Source organism: Dicentrarchus labrax, unplaced genomic scaffold, assembly GCF_905237075.1.
Source record: "Dicentrarchus labrax unplaced genomic scaffold, dlabrax2021, whole genome shotgun sequence".
NCBI classification, from domain to species: domain Eukaryota; kingdom Metazoa; phylum Chordata; class Actinopteri; family Moronidae; genus Dicentrarchus; species Dicentrarchus labrax.
Genome location: NW_026136705.1, coordinates 16406322 through 16422146, shown reverse-complemented (window position 1 = coordinate 16422146; position 15825 = coordinate 16406322). Strand labels below are relative to the sequence as shown.

The 15825-nt window shown below is 37.3% G+C and overlaps 1 protein-coding gene across 2 annotated transcripts in view; it reads left to right on the top strand.

Moving 5' to 3' along the window:
- Positions 1-15785, top strand: part of ppp3ca (protein phosphatase 3, catalytic subunit, alpha isozyme) — a 30477-nt gene extending 14692 nt beyond the window's left edge. Inside the window, exons 7-14 of one of the 2 annotated variants that reach the window (XM_051401184.1) lie at positions 5544-5621; positions 5743-5837; positions 7439-7564; positions 7649-7726; positions 8247-8331; positions 8521-8618; positions 9766-9810; positions 12781-15785. In XM_051401184.1, coding sequence (XP_051257144.1) covers positions 5544-5621; positions 5743-5837; positions 7439-7564; positions 7649-7726; positions 8247-8331; positions 8521-8618; positions 9766-9810; positions 12781-12959 — 784 coding nt within the window. In that variant the 3' untranslated portion in view covers positions 12960-15785. The remainder of the gene's footprint in view (positions 1-5543; positions 5622-5742; positions 5838-7438; positions 7565-7648; positions 7727-8246; positions 8332-8520; positions 8619-9765; positions 9811-12780) is intronic. The other variant, XM_051401185.1, reaches the window with a different exon arrangement.
- The last annotated feature ends 40 nt before the right edge of the window (positions 15786-15825 follow it).

Here is a 15825-nt window from a genome sequence, read left to right as displayed (position 1 = left end):
CAAATCACAAAAAAGTAAAGCCAGGAAGATTCATTCCTCTACCAAAGAGGAAATGACATTCTGGACAGTCTGTGCAGAATAATTGCAGTTCAGATTTACGTAATAATGCATCTGTAATTCTCATTTTGGTGTATATGCGCGTACATGGAGAAGTGTCAGTGGTGTTGCTTCAAATGATATCAGATGAAATAGTTCCACAAGTTCCAGTGCAGATCTTGTTACTTAAAGCCATTCCTGACCTTTTGCCTTCTTTTCCCAAAGAATAGCAGGTTTTTGAATCAGCTATTTGTTTTGCTTCGAGTCCATTGGTTTCTATTCCAATAATCAGCTTGCACAGACATGACGTTTGCTTGAGAAGACTTAGTTTTTATATTTTTATCAAAGTTGCGTTATTTTTATGTGGTAAATGCCACATCATGCAAGGACTATTTGAAAACTATTTTTGTACTTTGCATCAGTAAAAGCAATGATTTTATTACCACCCTGAGATGAACTGAAACCAGCTATGGCCTGAAACGTGTCAATCCAAAAGCTTGTTTTAGCAAATTATTCTTTGATAAAGCAAGCAAATACACACATGACACAAGATTGACAAACCTGAAGAGATTGCTAGTGAATTGGTAGAGTTTACCAGCACCCATGAAGAGTATCAGATACAGAAAAATAAGCAGGTGTTGTGTCTTAACTTCCTGTTTCACTACTGTTAAATGGTCACTGATAAGAAACCATCTATCCGCAGTGAGAGAGGAGCTTAGTGAGGATTATTCTGTGGATGTGTGGAGGATGCTGCTATAATAGTCATCTATCTCCCCATGGCTTTGTTCTGCCTTCACTCTCAAACTTACCTCTCCATCATTATGACTCTTGCCAACTATACAGCATATATGCACTGCAGCACAGAGAACAACATTCTCCTGGGGATTTTTGGGAAACGCAAGAAAATCTCTCTCTGAAATAGAAGTAGGTATAAGTAGGTTGAGAATAAAGGGGCTACCTTAAAATGCAATCAAATATAATGACGGATTTGATTTCCAGTGAATTGCACACGCAGACACACACACAATGATGCATTGGACGGTGTTATTTGACTCCCTGAACGTGTGTTCCATAAAATCAATACAGAGCATTTGTCACAAGTAGCCACACAATTGCTTGCTCCTCAGGGATGAGGAGAATGTTTGAAAGAGATGCAACTTATAGTAGAAAATCCAGTGCTTAAAGGGTTTTGTACAGTAAACACCATGTATGCCTGCCCTTTGTTCTCCCTTGATATTTAATAACAGTGTTTTTGGTAAGAATGACCAAAATTAATGCATTGTAGAAGAATTATTCCGTCATGTAAGAATATGAAATGATAAAATTAGTGCTCGTAAAATAATTCTAAATATACATATTTATACATTTTATTGGAGGCAAAGCACAACGGCAGACTTATCCATTTTGTTAATGTGATGCTGTAATGCTTTAATACATGAGGGTTAGTATAACGTCTATAATAATACCGGCTACACTACGTGTTCCATTTTGCTGTTAACATTGTCAGTGTTGTATCATTACAATTTTGAAGGACCAACAAACAAAATCTAATTTCTTCTGCAGTAATTACAAGAATGTGATTCATTTTTTAATATTGGGGTAAGGGGGGAGTGGGGGGTTGAAAGTGATGACCACCAGCCTGACAGATGGATTTTCTTAAGGGAAGGAAAAAAACCTCTCAGTTTCACACTCACAACACAGCCCTTCCATCTCTCTCTGTCTCTTTCGCTCATACTCACTTGTCAGATTTCTCGCTCTCTCTCACTCACAGGCTCACCGACACATAATTGTGTGTTTTCACAAAGGGGAGAGAAGGAATGTGAGCCGCAGGCAAGCAATGTGTGTGTACTGTGTTCCCTCGCAGTAATCAATAGATACTGTTGGAACGGACAAAAAATAAATTAGTACATAGTGTACATTGGTGTTTTTATTTTTATGTTACTACATGTCATTTGTGCCAGTACCATAAAAAAAAGCTGCTTTACAGCTATGACAAACATAATATTTAAGCGATGCAAAAATTGCCCTTATTTCTAAGTTAGAAATGCATTGTGGATGTGTTTTTAATAGAAACAGTTATATAACAGTTTTTGAGACCAACATTTTGCGGTTGTGTTGGGGTGTGCTGTCAGCCATAGTGGAGAGAGTCACAGCATATTCATGTTAGTGTGTAACGCAGCTATTCCTGCGATTTAGATAGTGGCCACCAAGGGAATGTTAGCCATGTGACCTAGATCTATGAGGATGGCACAGTTTCGCCAGGTGCTCAGGGCACAGCAGTCTCCTTGTTTTTCTTCTGGCACAAACCTTTGAGCACTTAAATATTTTAAACACTTCTGAAAGTTTGATGGGTCCATGGATGGCGGCGACTGTAAGAAAGTGCCGTAAGAGAGGATTGTTGTAGGGGATGGCGTACTGTATGTTACTGCAGGTCTGGAAAGGTTAAAGAGACTGGCGCAGTTAGTCACTCATCAGTTGATGGTCAGAAAAGTAATCAATAGTTTTGATAACAGATTAATCATTTTGATTATTTTTAAAGAAAAATTAATTTCAGTTCCTCAAATTTGCATCTTTTCCATATCACTGTATATTGAATATCTTTAGGTTTTTGACTGTTGGTCGGATAAAACAAACATTTTTTTATCTTCTTCTATCGTTATCTTGAGCTCCGGGAAATTGTGATGGACATTTTCACTATTGTCTGAAATTTTATCAGATGAAAGCTTAATGGATGAATTGAAAATAGAATTTGCAGATGAACTGATAAGAAAAATAAATGTTAGTTGCAGACAGATATGATTATATCAAAGACAGCAGACAATTGGTAATCTAGGTTTACGTTGTCTACTGGGCTTCATGCAATCTATGCAAACAGGTGTATCTCTGTTTTTCACTATGTCAGTCTTTGGAATTGAATTACACAGTGTGAATACAGTGACTATGGATCAATGCAAACAGTAATTAGCAGATTGAGAGTGTACGGACGTTTTTACTGTAAATGCCAGCACAAACACTTCTAAAAGAGCAAATAATCACAAAAACAAATTGAAATATATTAAATTACATTTTACATTTGGGGCTTTTGACTAATGCTTTCACCCAGAGCATATATTAATGTTGTCTTCACTAGAGCTCTATTCAGCACAATTTGTGACAGGACCCGCAGCCGTTGGTGGACGTACAGATGGGTGACAATATAAAGTAAAAACCAACACAAACCTCCTAGTCTGTGGAACGCTCTCCTTTCTCCCGTAGGTGGTCAGTTGACTCATTCATCATTTTCATTCTTATTAAAACATTCAGTGTAAGCATCTGCATTTGTTATATTTATCCGCTCATTAATTCAGGTTTTTCCTTTAATTTGTCACCTGTATATTACACCTTGTTCATTTGACTTTGACTATTATCAAAATCATTAAAGAAAAAATGACTTAGAAGATAGATTAAATACAAACCAAGCAACCTTCTGGCATATCTATATATATATATATATAATAATTTATAAACAGGTTGGTACTTACAACTAATGAATCTAAGGATATTTTTTCTTGTTAGGAATACTGTATGTCTGGAATACAACAGTTGGAATAATACTTAACACAACCTTCTAGGTATCATATAACAACTTTGGTGAGAGCTTCTAAATGGTAGACTACATTCACACTGCATCTGGAAGTGTCCCAATTCTGATTATTTGTCCCTCCTGTGTGACACAGGTCTGGTGTTTCCTGTGCAATCTTGTGCTTACAGTGTCTTTTCGGAAACAAATTCTGGCCCTGAATCTGCTCCATGTCTGCTCCATGGCTGTGCAACTGTAGTCTGAACTGTCTCATAGGAAGTCATGTGGGTTTTATCATCTTTCTCCATGGGACAGCTCATTGTCCATCTGGCCCGAAAAACTTGGAGGACGACTTCGGCACGCAGCCAGTGGAGAGATAACAATACCAGTATTTTAATTAGTCTTTTGGAAATGGTTCACTTATAAGAAGCACTAGAGAGATTGTATTACTTTAGTGAGAGACAGATATTGCATTATTATGATTAAGGCCCATTAAAACTGATATTGTTATTCGTCACTTTGGAAAGGAATTGAGCACATAAGTGTGCAGTGTGCAGTTTGTGTGTAGGGAGGTTTGACATGTTGGATTTTTAGATGTAAAGAACTCATTGATGCAGACAGTAACACACAAAAATGTTATTTACAGCTGACAAATCTGAAGTCAGTATGGGTTGGAAATCACAATAAAATATTATTGTGAAATACTTTAGAAAATCATAACAAGACCCAAAACATGCAACACCATACAGTGAAATATGTTGCAAAACAATTCATTTCAATTCAGTTACATTTTTATTCGTATAGCGCCAATTAATAACAAAAGTTTTATTTTTCAAATAGAGTAGGTCTAGACCGAACTCCTTATAAAACTTATTTACAGAGACCCAACAGTTCCCACCATTAGCAAGCACTTGGCAACAGTGGCAAGGAAATACTTTCTTTTAAGAGGCAGAAACGTCGAGCAGACCCCGGCTCTTCGAGGGCGGCTGTCTGCCTAAACCAGAATTAAACCCCTAACACTCAATACTTCACCACAACACACGTAAGCATCATAGAAATATAGTGTGTGTACCAGTCAACAACCAAAAGTTCACACACATCAATAAATTAATTCACAAATGCTGTAAAAGAAATGCACATACTGGACACAGGAGAAAAGCATAAAAGGTTAAATTATCAGACATAAAGAAATTGCCCAGCAGCAGCAAATACTGAGCTTAGCAAAGTTAATCAGTGAAGGCCAGTGGACAGTAAACCCTTTGATAAGAATCGTCGTGTTCCCAATATTGTCAACAGACAAAAATCTCCACTTCTGGACCGATTTACACTTTTGTGGCTGACAAAATGACTGATGAATGGAGCTATGAAATTAGGAAACAGCAGTGGGAAAGGTGGGGCAAACAAAATTACTCCTGATATAATATAATCAGACTGTTTAAGCAAGTCAAGCAGCAATTGACTGTTTAAGCAGCAAGGCACAAAAGAATGGAGGGAGCATTGACAGCTTAATTAGATCGCCTTATTGCAAAGGTTGCGTTGGATATACATAGGGAGCTGCTACTTTATGCCATGTGTGCGTGTTGCAGTGCACTCAGTTGTCAGCCTGTGGTAGCTCGCAGGCTTCAGGCATTTTCCTGTCAGGTTAGGGCTGTGGGGCAGGAAGCTCCGACTGCCGCTTATGGGGTTAGTTTGTTTTTTACTGCAACCGGTAGCTGTTGGATTGGTTTTTCACACCCTTACATCATCCTCAGCAAGGCTTTTCATTACTGCATTTACGAGTGATGAATCTTTGTTCATTTTCTGGTGAGCGAAATTCTGTGTAGACACTAGTAACCTGCAGCTTAAATGTAGTTCTGTTGTGTGGTGGGGAAAAAAATTATTTGTGTTCTTAATTAAGTATTATGTTCAGTGACATCTCTAAACCCAACTTTTATTTACTCTTTTCCAGTTACCCAGCTGTATGTGAGTTCCTACAGAGCAATAACCTATTATCAATCATCCGAGCACATGAAGCACAAGATGCAGGGTATGTTATCCCTATAACACACATAAAAAGACACACATATCCAAACAAATAAAAACAGATATATATTTACATATATAAGCACACTTTTTTCTGTCTTTACCTCCACCTGACCACCTAAAAGCTACCGGATGTACCGTAAAAGTCAGACCACTGGATTCCCATCTCTCATTACCATCTTCTCAGCACCAAACTACCTGGATGTTTACAACAACAAAGGTCAGAAAGTCTCTTTCTTCATTTTATGCCCGTCTTTGTTTCAGTTTGCAGTTTAATTTGCAGTTCTGTCTTTTGTTTCTGCTTGCATATGTATCTTTTTTTTTTCTTTTATGTAAAATAAATATATTCCTGTTGAAAATGTATTATTTCCATATATCATGTAATTTCTGTGGCTATGTACAGTAGACAGGCAGGACTTGAGAGTTTAATTTACTGTTAAAGTAAATGTTACAACAGCAAACAAACATGAAAACGTGATGTTGTGAAAGAGAGGTGCCCCAGTTGCGGTGTCTCTGTAGCACCTGCACCTCTGGCGTTTTAACTGCATCTGGGTTAGATTTTATGAAAAACACTTCATGTCTGACAAAATGACTACCATGGGCTCCTCCGACTCGCTTATTAAAATGGTTTCAACAGCACAAAGAGTGTATGGGTTAATGTAACTGCATTTAGCTTGTGAGCAGGCATAGGAATGCATCAGGGAGCCCCCGTTTGTTTGTGTTCTCAGATCTGTGTCTTGGTTGCTATGGGCTGTGGGAGATGGGGAGCGTGGGAGGGACTGTCGGCATCGCTGACTATCTCCATGTGGCTTTATCCCTCTTGATGTAACAGTGTCAGCAATCCCTGGCCTCAGCTAGGCCATCTAGTGGTTGAATGTCTCATTTTCTCTCTGCCTCTGTTCTCACACATACTGCATGAACAGAGGGGGCTGTTTAAAAAACACATCAAAGATCATGAATACATTTTAAGAGAGCATATACCTAACATTGTTTTGCATATGGCTAAATTAAAAATATCCTGCACCGTGAACACTATAAAACAAAATGACAGTGTGTGTACTGTGCAGGCTGCCGTTGCTCTGAATGATTTTTGTTATGTAAGTATAGATTTGTGCATCACATTTTCCTTTAAGCAAATGTCCTAAAAACATCAGATTCTATTAAACATTTCTCACAGCATAATCATTTTGGAGAATGCTACTGACTTAAAATGTATCTGCTTTGGTCATTCAGAGTGTGAATCTATGGCATTAAATGGCACTAAATACAATAAATAAGACTGAAAAGTCACGTGCCCCAACTTAAATAAGCCACAGCATCAATTCTGAGTTGGAGTTTTAGTTAAGGTTTGTTGTCATTTAATCATTCTCACCACAAGGGCTCATGCTTTGGCGAACTCTGGGTGTGTATGTGAGTGTTTGTATATGCCTCTGTATGATATGCCATGACAGGACTGACACTTTGCAACCCTGTCCCTCTCTCTGCACAGGGCCCATAAGGCTTTCTTTAACTCAATCTCATTGTACACTTAATGATGCTTTCATGGGCCGAGCAGCAACAAGACAGACTCACTTTGGCTCTTTAGACCTCTAATCCTTAAGTTTTTTTCAGATACAACAATTAGAGTCTGGAAATGATATAATAGATTGATTTATTAATATTTAGCCTACTGAGCAGAGTTCTTAATTCAGAATTATATCATAATTTTTTTAATGTAATTAAAACATAAAGCGTACAATAAGTCTGTCACCAGGCTATAGGATCCTGCGAGGGTCAAGAGGAAAATGTTACTCTACCATCTCTCTTCTGCTTCCCCAACAGCTGCTGTACTGAAATATGAAAATAACGTCATGAACATCCGACAGTTCAACTGCTCACCCCATCCCTACTGGCTGCCCAACTTCATGGATGTCTTCACCTGGTCTCTGCCATTTGTTGGAGAGAAAGGTATTAAGTCTTCTGATACAGCACCACAGCCTAATCTGTTATCAGTGATTTCACTTTTTTCCTACACTCTTATTTCTTTCCCAGTCACAGAAATGCTGGTGAATGTGCTGAGCATCTGTTCTGATGATGAACTCATGAATGATGAAGATGAGATCTTTGATGGTAAGAAGTTTTCTAAATAATGATTTAATAATTAATTTTTCATATTTATCATGAGTGCATCTTGGGTTCAATCCAGACTAGATCTTTGATGGAATGAGATCTACACACAACTGCACACTAAATTCAGTAAATTGTCATTTAATATTGATATGTTAACTATGAAACTAAAACAGTAGTTTATAGTTCACCAGTAAAATAGAGATTTGTGCTTTACTACATTACAAAACATACTGAGAGTATGTTATTGCATCAGAGGCCAATAAACACAGTTTCTGAATCACTACATACAGGCTATGACAACAAAGTCTATAGTATAATGTCAAGTATACATGGGAATATAATTACAGTATCTAATGGATTACAATGGCCTATGTTAACCTGTGGCCTATTATCACAGTATCCTATGCATCAAGAAACACATAGAATAATTATAGTATTTTACGCATCATATAACCCTACAAACAGTTTCTCATGCATCATAATAACAGCTTATAATGACATAATACATATTTCTTTGCAGCCAATGCAGCTGCAGCACGCAAGGAGGTGATCAAAAACAAGATCCGTGCTATTGGGAAAATGGCCAAAATGTTCTCAGTTCTCAGGTAGACCTTATGTTTGTGTGTGTGAATGTAAGTATGAGTGTATGTACAGTACATGCGAGTAGAGTAAGTGTGCGGGTGCAGACACTGTATGTTTATACACTGTTGTCAAAGTGGGGGATAAAGTTGTTTTTTTTCCAGTTTGATCAGGGTTCAGTGAGGTTTTCTGACCTGTCTGTGTGTTTCCTGCAGAGAGGAGAGTGAAAATGTGTTGACGCTTAAGGGCCTGACGCCCACTGGCATGCTGCCGAGTGGGGTTCTCTCTGGAGGCAGACAGACACTGCAGAGCGGTGAGTACATGGCGCAGCATATGCCTTTTCTCAACCCTTTACTCCATCTTGTTTGTTTCATTTCTTCATCACCATTCTCAGTCCCACCATTGGTCTTACCTCTCTATTACCTTCTCTCCTTTTCTGACTTTAATGTAGAGCAGCCAGCAAGCTTTATTTTTTAGCCTCTTAGTGATGCTCTGATCACATTAAAGCCACAGAAGAACCTAATGTTACAGACACAACCAAAATTGTTTTTTTATATTTCTGTCGTCACATTGCAGCATTTACAAAATATATACGTCCTGCATACCTGCATCACAATGTTACTAGAACTTGTCGCTGTTGCTGCTGTATCCAAGATCATAAAAAGACTGAAGTCCCTCATATATCCATGCCTGGACCATAATCATATATCCACACATAAACTTGAAGCTGCATTAAGCAATTTCTTTAGTTATAGGTGGCAGAAAAACAGACTCACACCAACATAGCCCTAACCGATTAACAAGTTGTTACAGCTAACATGTTAGCCTACAATTACTTACTTGAAAATTTTAATTTTAATTCTCACTTCCTTTAGTATATTATATGCTCACATTTTAGTTGTAGCTTGATCTCTAAGAAAAATATGTCTCTTGCTACATGATATATTTTCTTTCCCTGCCCCATCCTTTACCCCAACAAACTAACTAACTGCATTCAGCATAGAGCTGTAGAGTTCAGAGTTGATTCTGTTTTCAAATAAAAATAAAGATTTTAAAATCAAGGTTTAGCTATCTCTAACCCAATCGTTGTGTTTGTGCACAAACCTAGGTGGGGTCCATGATTGTGTGTCACTAGTGTAGCATAAACAATAACATAAAACTGGCAGAACAATAAGTTTCTGTTCTCTTTTAGTTTCTCTTACCTAAAATCTATTACACTCTCAACTCAGCCTATTTATCTTTCCGTCTCAATGTCTCTGTCATTCTCTCTCTAAGGATCTATCTCTATCCTGATGTTAATTCTTTCAGTATTAATGCATGGCACTCCTCTAAGTTTGGCTGCATTGCCAGTGAACATGTATAACTCATCTGGCCTAACATGAGCCGCCTTTTCGCTGGAGCTGCATTTTACATTTGCATGGCTTCATCAGGAGTAACCTGCTCCCCTCCTCCCCCCTCAGCCACCATTGAAGCCATTGAAGCCATCGAGCCGAATGAAGAAGAAGGTAAACCTGTGCTTCCCACATATTGTCAGGGTTTCCTGCTACAGAGGACACCTGCCACTGACAGTTCATGAACACAACATCTCACACAATAACAACTCCATCAAGCAACATTTCACAGGACAGTTTGATGCTGGTATGGCTGGCACTTTACTTTGCAGTACCATTGATTAAAGCAGATATCCAACAAGATGAATTAATTTTAAATTAGATTCATATTTTATCAAAAAAACATGAGTTAAAATTAGATAACTGTTTTTTAGTAATGTAGGTCACCTTATACACAGTGAGGATTTTTAAGGAATAGTTTTCTAATGGGTGCATGAGTGGTATCGAGTAAAATATCTCACAATTGGTAGTATTTGCTGGGTGGGAAGCAGGTGAGGGATAATTTTCTTGTCACTGCTCGGTTGAGGCACATAAGGGGGAAGGGAACTAAGGAGATAACATGAATTGTTGTCACTTAATGGACTCCTGGTCCTTGCAGACATATGAAAAAAAAAAAAACACGGTTCCTCTATGTGCATCAATCTTCTTCTAGTTCTCACTGCCTATAACAACATAGTGAAGCCTAGCACGGACAACGACTGTTGCACACATTTGGAATTGGTCCAAGTGGGAGAAAAAGAGGAAAGGAAAATGATAAATTAAAAAGGAATAGCTTTTTAAGTCATAAGGACATGTTCATGATAAATTAAAACACTGCAAAGTCAAGTGCTGCTAAGAGATGCATGACTAAAATACTTCATTGTTTTTGGTTTGGCTTTTAAACAGCCTCCATCTGGTTCTTAAAAACCATGTTGCATGCACAAGAACAAGAAACAGACCAGGGCATCAACATGAAATATGCATCCTGAATCTGCAGTTCTTCGTGATATGTCTGAGGTAATCATTGTTCAATAACCAAGACGCTTCAGTATTCAACAGCAAGTATGCATTAGCATAAATATATCTTTTTATTTACATGCATATACTGAAATAAATCGCAGGATGGTTAACATTGGAATTAATTGTTTAGAAATGTATTTTTTCAAAATGATGGTAAGTTAACTGAGGTAGTTGCTGGGTTTTTCTTTCCACCTATGTTTGGCTTATTTAGAAAATAATGTAATACAAAAGCCTCAAGTCACAATGATACAGGACTTTGTAGACATTCTTCTTTAATCTGATGTATTTTCTATTGACTCTTGATACTGGTGTGAAACAAAGTATGGCAGTTTTAAATGTGTAAAACAACAGGATATCAGTTGAGAGAGGGACAGTTTGACTTGTTGACAGACTCTTCCACACATCAAACTAGGCGTAAAGCATGTGATATTGCCTTTCATTTTAACACTTGTGCCACCTTCAGGCAAGGACTCTTACAACTCGCTTTTTTATAGTGTTTGAGTGGTACAAAGTGTTACAATTGCACTCTCAGAAAGAATGCACTGGCTTAAATTAAACAAATGAAGATAACAAGTCGCATGCATCTTTTTAAGTAATTCCATGTTCCCAACTATTTCCCAACTTAATATTGATTTCAAAGTTGTGGTGATATTGAGTGGTCAAGTTTTACTTCAATTTTACTTAAAAATGTCCAAATTGTTGTTGAAATTGTACCTCAGTTTCTTTGAGAATAAGTACATAATTAATTTCTCTTAAGTCAATAACACATAGAAATCCCAGTTTTTATTATCAGACTATTAATTAAAAAACTCTTTATGTCCAAATAGTTTATTTTAACCATGAACATTTTTATACAACTCATCTTTGCACACATTACCATTTCCAACAATAAAAAATTTAATTAAGGCCAGACTGAACCTGTTCATATTCAAAACATAAATTACCACATATTAATATTATTAATATGGATTTTAAAGGGCTGATCCTCTGAACTGGATCCAGCTTTTCAACTTCTGTGCATGTTAATAGAAAACATTGCACATTAAGTGCAAGGGAATGCATACATTTAGTGTTGCAGCTGTTTCCTGCCCGCAACACAGATTATCTTTTTAGTTGCAGCTAAATTAACCAACTTTAACCTCACTCAATAATTACTAGGCTAACGCTAGGCTTTAAACATCGACATGGCATCGATTGTAAACCAAAATATATTTAGCAACCTAAATTTGTTACAGGTTCAGTCATGAATGTCAAACAGCCCACCGACGCAGCTGTTGCTGACCAAACCTCAATCTTGCCAGCTTTAAATTAGGACGAAGCAAAACCCTTATCTTCTTACCTCTGCAGTGTTACCACTAATGCTACACAACATGATGAAAAAAGACTACTTTGAAGACACTGTTAGCTAGCTGAAATTACTGTTCTGTCAACTTTACAATTGCTAAATTAGCTTAGGACAAGATTTAATTTAACTTAAGTTTAGTGCTGCGTGAAAACGATATCTTGCACTGTGTGCTGATACAATAGATAGATAGATAGATAGATAGATAGATAGATAGATAGATAGATAGATAGATAGATAGAATACTTTATTTATCCCCGAAGGGAAATTATAGTGTCATAGCAGCTGATTCAGAGTCAATTATTATTAGAAAGCAATAGCAGCTGTTGTGAATAAAACTAAGAAAAAATAGTTACTTACTAAGTTGAGCACAAGTCAAATATTTGCAGGCTTTCACCAGGAAGTTGACCTTGAAAAAAACAAAAGAAAAGAAAAACACATATGATTATGATTAGTAAGTAAGAGATGTTCTTTATTTTCATTTTCTGGGCAAATCCCAAAAAATGTTTTAAAGTGTTGTGCAATACATTTTGTACACTCATTTGTTATTGAAATAAGCACATTTGTTCCTAATAGGGATTGACACACTGTGCTTGTGTCTTTTTCGCTATAATGCCTGGGAAATCCCAACAGTATTTGATATTTTAGGTGAAATAAACAAGTAGAGACGATATCAGGAATATTCTGAGATTGTGCCATTACAAGGTGAGTCTGACCCCTTCATATGTGTTTTCTCTTTCCAGCCATCCGTGGGTTCTCCCCCCAGCACAAGATCACCAGCTTTGAGGAGGCTAAGGGCCTTGACCGCATCAACGAGCGCATGCCACCTCGCAGGGACGGGGTGAACCATGTGGGTCACTCCATGGGAAAGATGAATATGTCAGAGGAAAACGGCACGGATGACAACAGCAACATCCAGTGATGTCTGAGCCTCAGAACCGTGCCGCTGTTGTGCTTTGCAGCAAGACATTGCCAAATCGGGAATTCAGGCCTCAGAGCATAGAAATAAACCAGGCCCACAGACAGAACATGAAACCTGCAGCAAATCTAAAAACGGGCGAAAACGGTCATTTTTTTCATGACAGTATGTCATCGCACAGTTGGGGGAGGGGGGAGCTGGGGTTCACAGCAGAGGGCGGGGATAAGGAGAGGCCAGCGGGCTTCAGCTTGACTGGTTGAAAGTTGTTTCTGCCTGTTGTCCCCTTTCTCAGTTCAATTACAGACTGAATTGTTGGCGGTTGTGTTGTTCTGAGTGCTGACAAATGCTCCTTTATTACAGGGCCTGACAGAAGACATAATTGCAGTATCCATGCCACACAAATCATGTTACTGTTTCATAAAGTGTTTATTATGAATCACTCACAAAAATCACTTCATGAAGAAATTAATCTTACATGTTTACCTACATTTTTGCTAGTATTAACCAGTCACGCCACTTTGTGAAAGATAAAGCAAAAAAGAAAGCAAGCCAAACGTGTACTTCTTAAAACTTGCAGTGCAATCTTGCCAGTGGACTTAAATTTATTGATTTACCTCGTAGTAAGATGCCGTCATGCTGCGAGGGAAAGAGGGCAAGGTGCTCACAGCTCTGGCCTAAACACAAAAGCCAATGCGGATCAAACTCCACCTTGGGTATGTTTCACTACTCTATAGGACTGCTCCTTTCCTCACCTCCCTCACTATCAGTCATCTTCTAGCAGGCAGTATCTTGGAGGGGATGAGGGAAGAAAGGGGAGGGGGTGAAAGGAGCATTAGGAAAATTTGGTTCCACTGCTTACTGTAGATGCCTCAGCCTCACAGATTAAACACCAAGATTTAACATCTGCAAATGTACCCAAAAGGAACACACTGTCCCATGTGAAGATGCAACTTCATCAGCCTCCGTAGGTGAATCTCAGAGGGTTATATTCTCATCCAGACTATCTTCAAAGTTACTTTCTTCCTCTCCATTAAATGTTTAAGTAGTTCAAATTAAAGAAGCATGGCATTTGATCAAGCTATACCTCACACATGTGGCGTGCTATTCACTTTCTGGAAAGTATAAACTCGAGCATCCTCTGCTGAAGGAGGCTTTGGATCGTGGGTTTCTCATCTCTTCTGCTTTGCTACGTTTGGCAACAAAGGCGGCATTAACAACTGTTTCTGGACATCAGAAGAGAAGAAGTGATTTTTGAACTTTGGGACATACCGTGCTGTCACACACTATCTGATTATTATCACCTGCTTGTTGCTAAAGAGAAAGTAAAAGAATATGTGCAGTCACTCAAGTATACATTAGCACCCTTTGAGTTTTTTGCACTTTTTGCTGTGTTGCAAATTAAATGAGATTTCATGCACAAGAGCTACACAAAGTACGATATCAGAGTGAGAAGGAAATTCTACTAAATTTGTGAATGAATACAATTAAATAATCTTTTGTTTAAAGAGTATTTAACAACCACACACCATTGTGTCATTTGGAATAATCAGGCTTGGATCCATCCTGAAATTTATTTAAGGGATTTTAAGAATGAATCCTGACCAGATGGGAGTTAATTAATGCTATTTTTGAGTATAAATGCAATTTCATTTTCATTCAAATTGATTTTAGATTTTAGAACTCAAAGCTGTCTGAAATACTTCATCCTGAAAACTTTGGTTAATGAATCGTCCATATTGCATTTAAGTGTGTTAATCATATCTCATTTATTGTTTTTCTATCAATTTTTCTAATCGAATCTAATTCTAAAGTGCACCCACACTGTGATTCAACTAAAACATCTATTGTCATGTCCAATTATTGTGTCAAAATACTTTGACGATAGAAGACAAACCAAATTAAAACAGGAAGCCACCCGGTTCTTTCATAACAAAAAATTCTAGAAAGTCAGTACCAGTGCAGCCCCAACCTTGAGTGACACATACTATCACATAAATTTCTAGAATTTCCTTTCATACATTAATATATTTTCTACTTTATATTCCATCTTTCTATTTAATGATAAAGGTATGTGAAATTAGGATGGGCAAAAAGTGGTTTTTAACACAGCATCTATGGTACGGAACGCATCAATGCATGCAATTAAGTTCCTAATTGTAATGTGAGATTATAATTGTGATAGTTGTGTTTCAAATAGTAAACTTGAATTATTTTATTTTTGAATTATATTTGTAGTTTTATTTGTCTTGTTTTATAAATTTTATAAATAGGCTTCCTTTGATTGTTTATGTCCATTTTTTCATTCTGTTATTTATTACCACTGCTTTTAATTTTATATTGATTTATTGAATGCAGAGATGCCCTTCTAAGGTGTGAAGCCTTGTGTTTATTTTTATTTATTTTTCTGTTGTACTGATGTACAGAAAATGTTCAATAGTGTGAATGAATATAATCTCAGTGAAAAGCAACTTTCAGGCTGCCAAAGCATGATAGCATGGTTTTCAGATGTAAATGAATTGGACACAAAGAAAATCATGTGTCGCACTTACGTTTAACAGGAAACATTGTACTCTGGTTATATTTACTGCTGATATTATTATTGTTACAATTTAGCTTATGGTTATTTTCCTTCCTCTGTTTCTGGTTCTTGTATGGTCTACATGCATATTTCAACAAACAACTATAATGGATTTTATCTTGCAACATTTTTTATTATCTATGGAAATATGTTTTCGCATCTGACTTCCTAAATGATACACACATTGTAAGCATGCCCTATGGGACAAATCACATTTTTTTACTCTTGAATAAAATATGCATGAACAAAAATGTGTCGCACAGTTTCAAACTCATTGATGGACATGTGTTA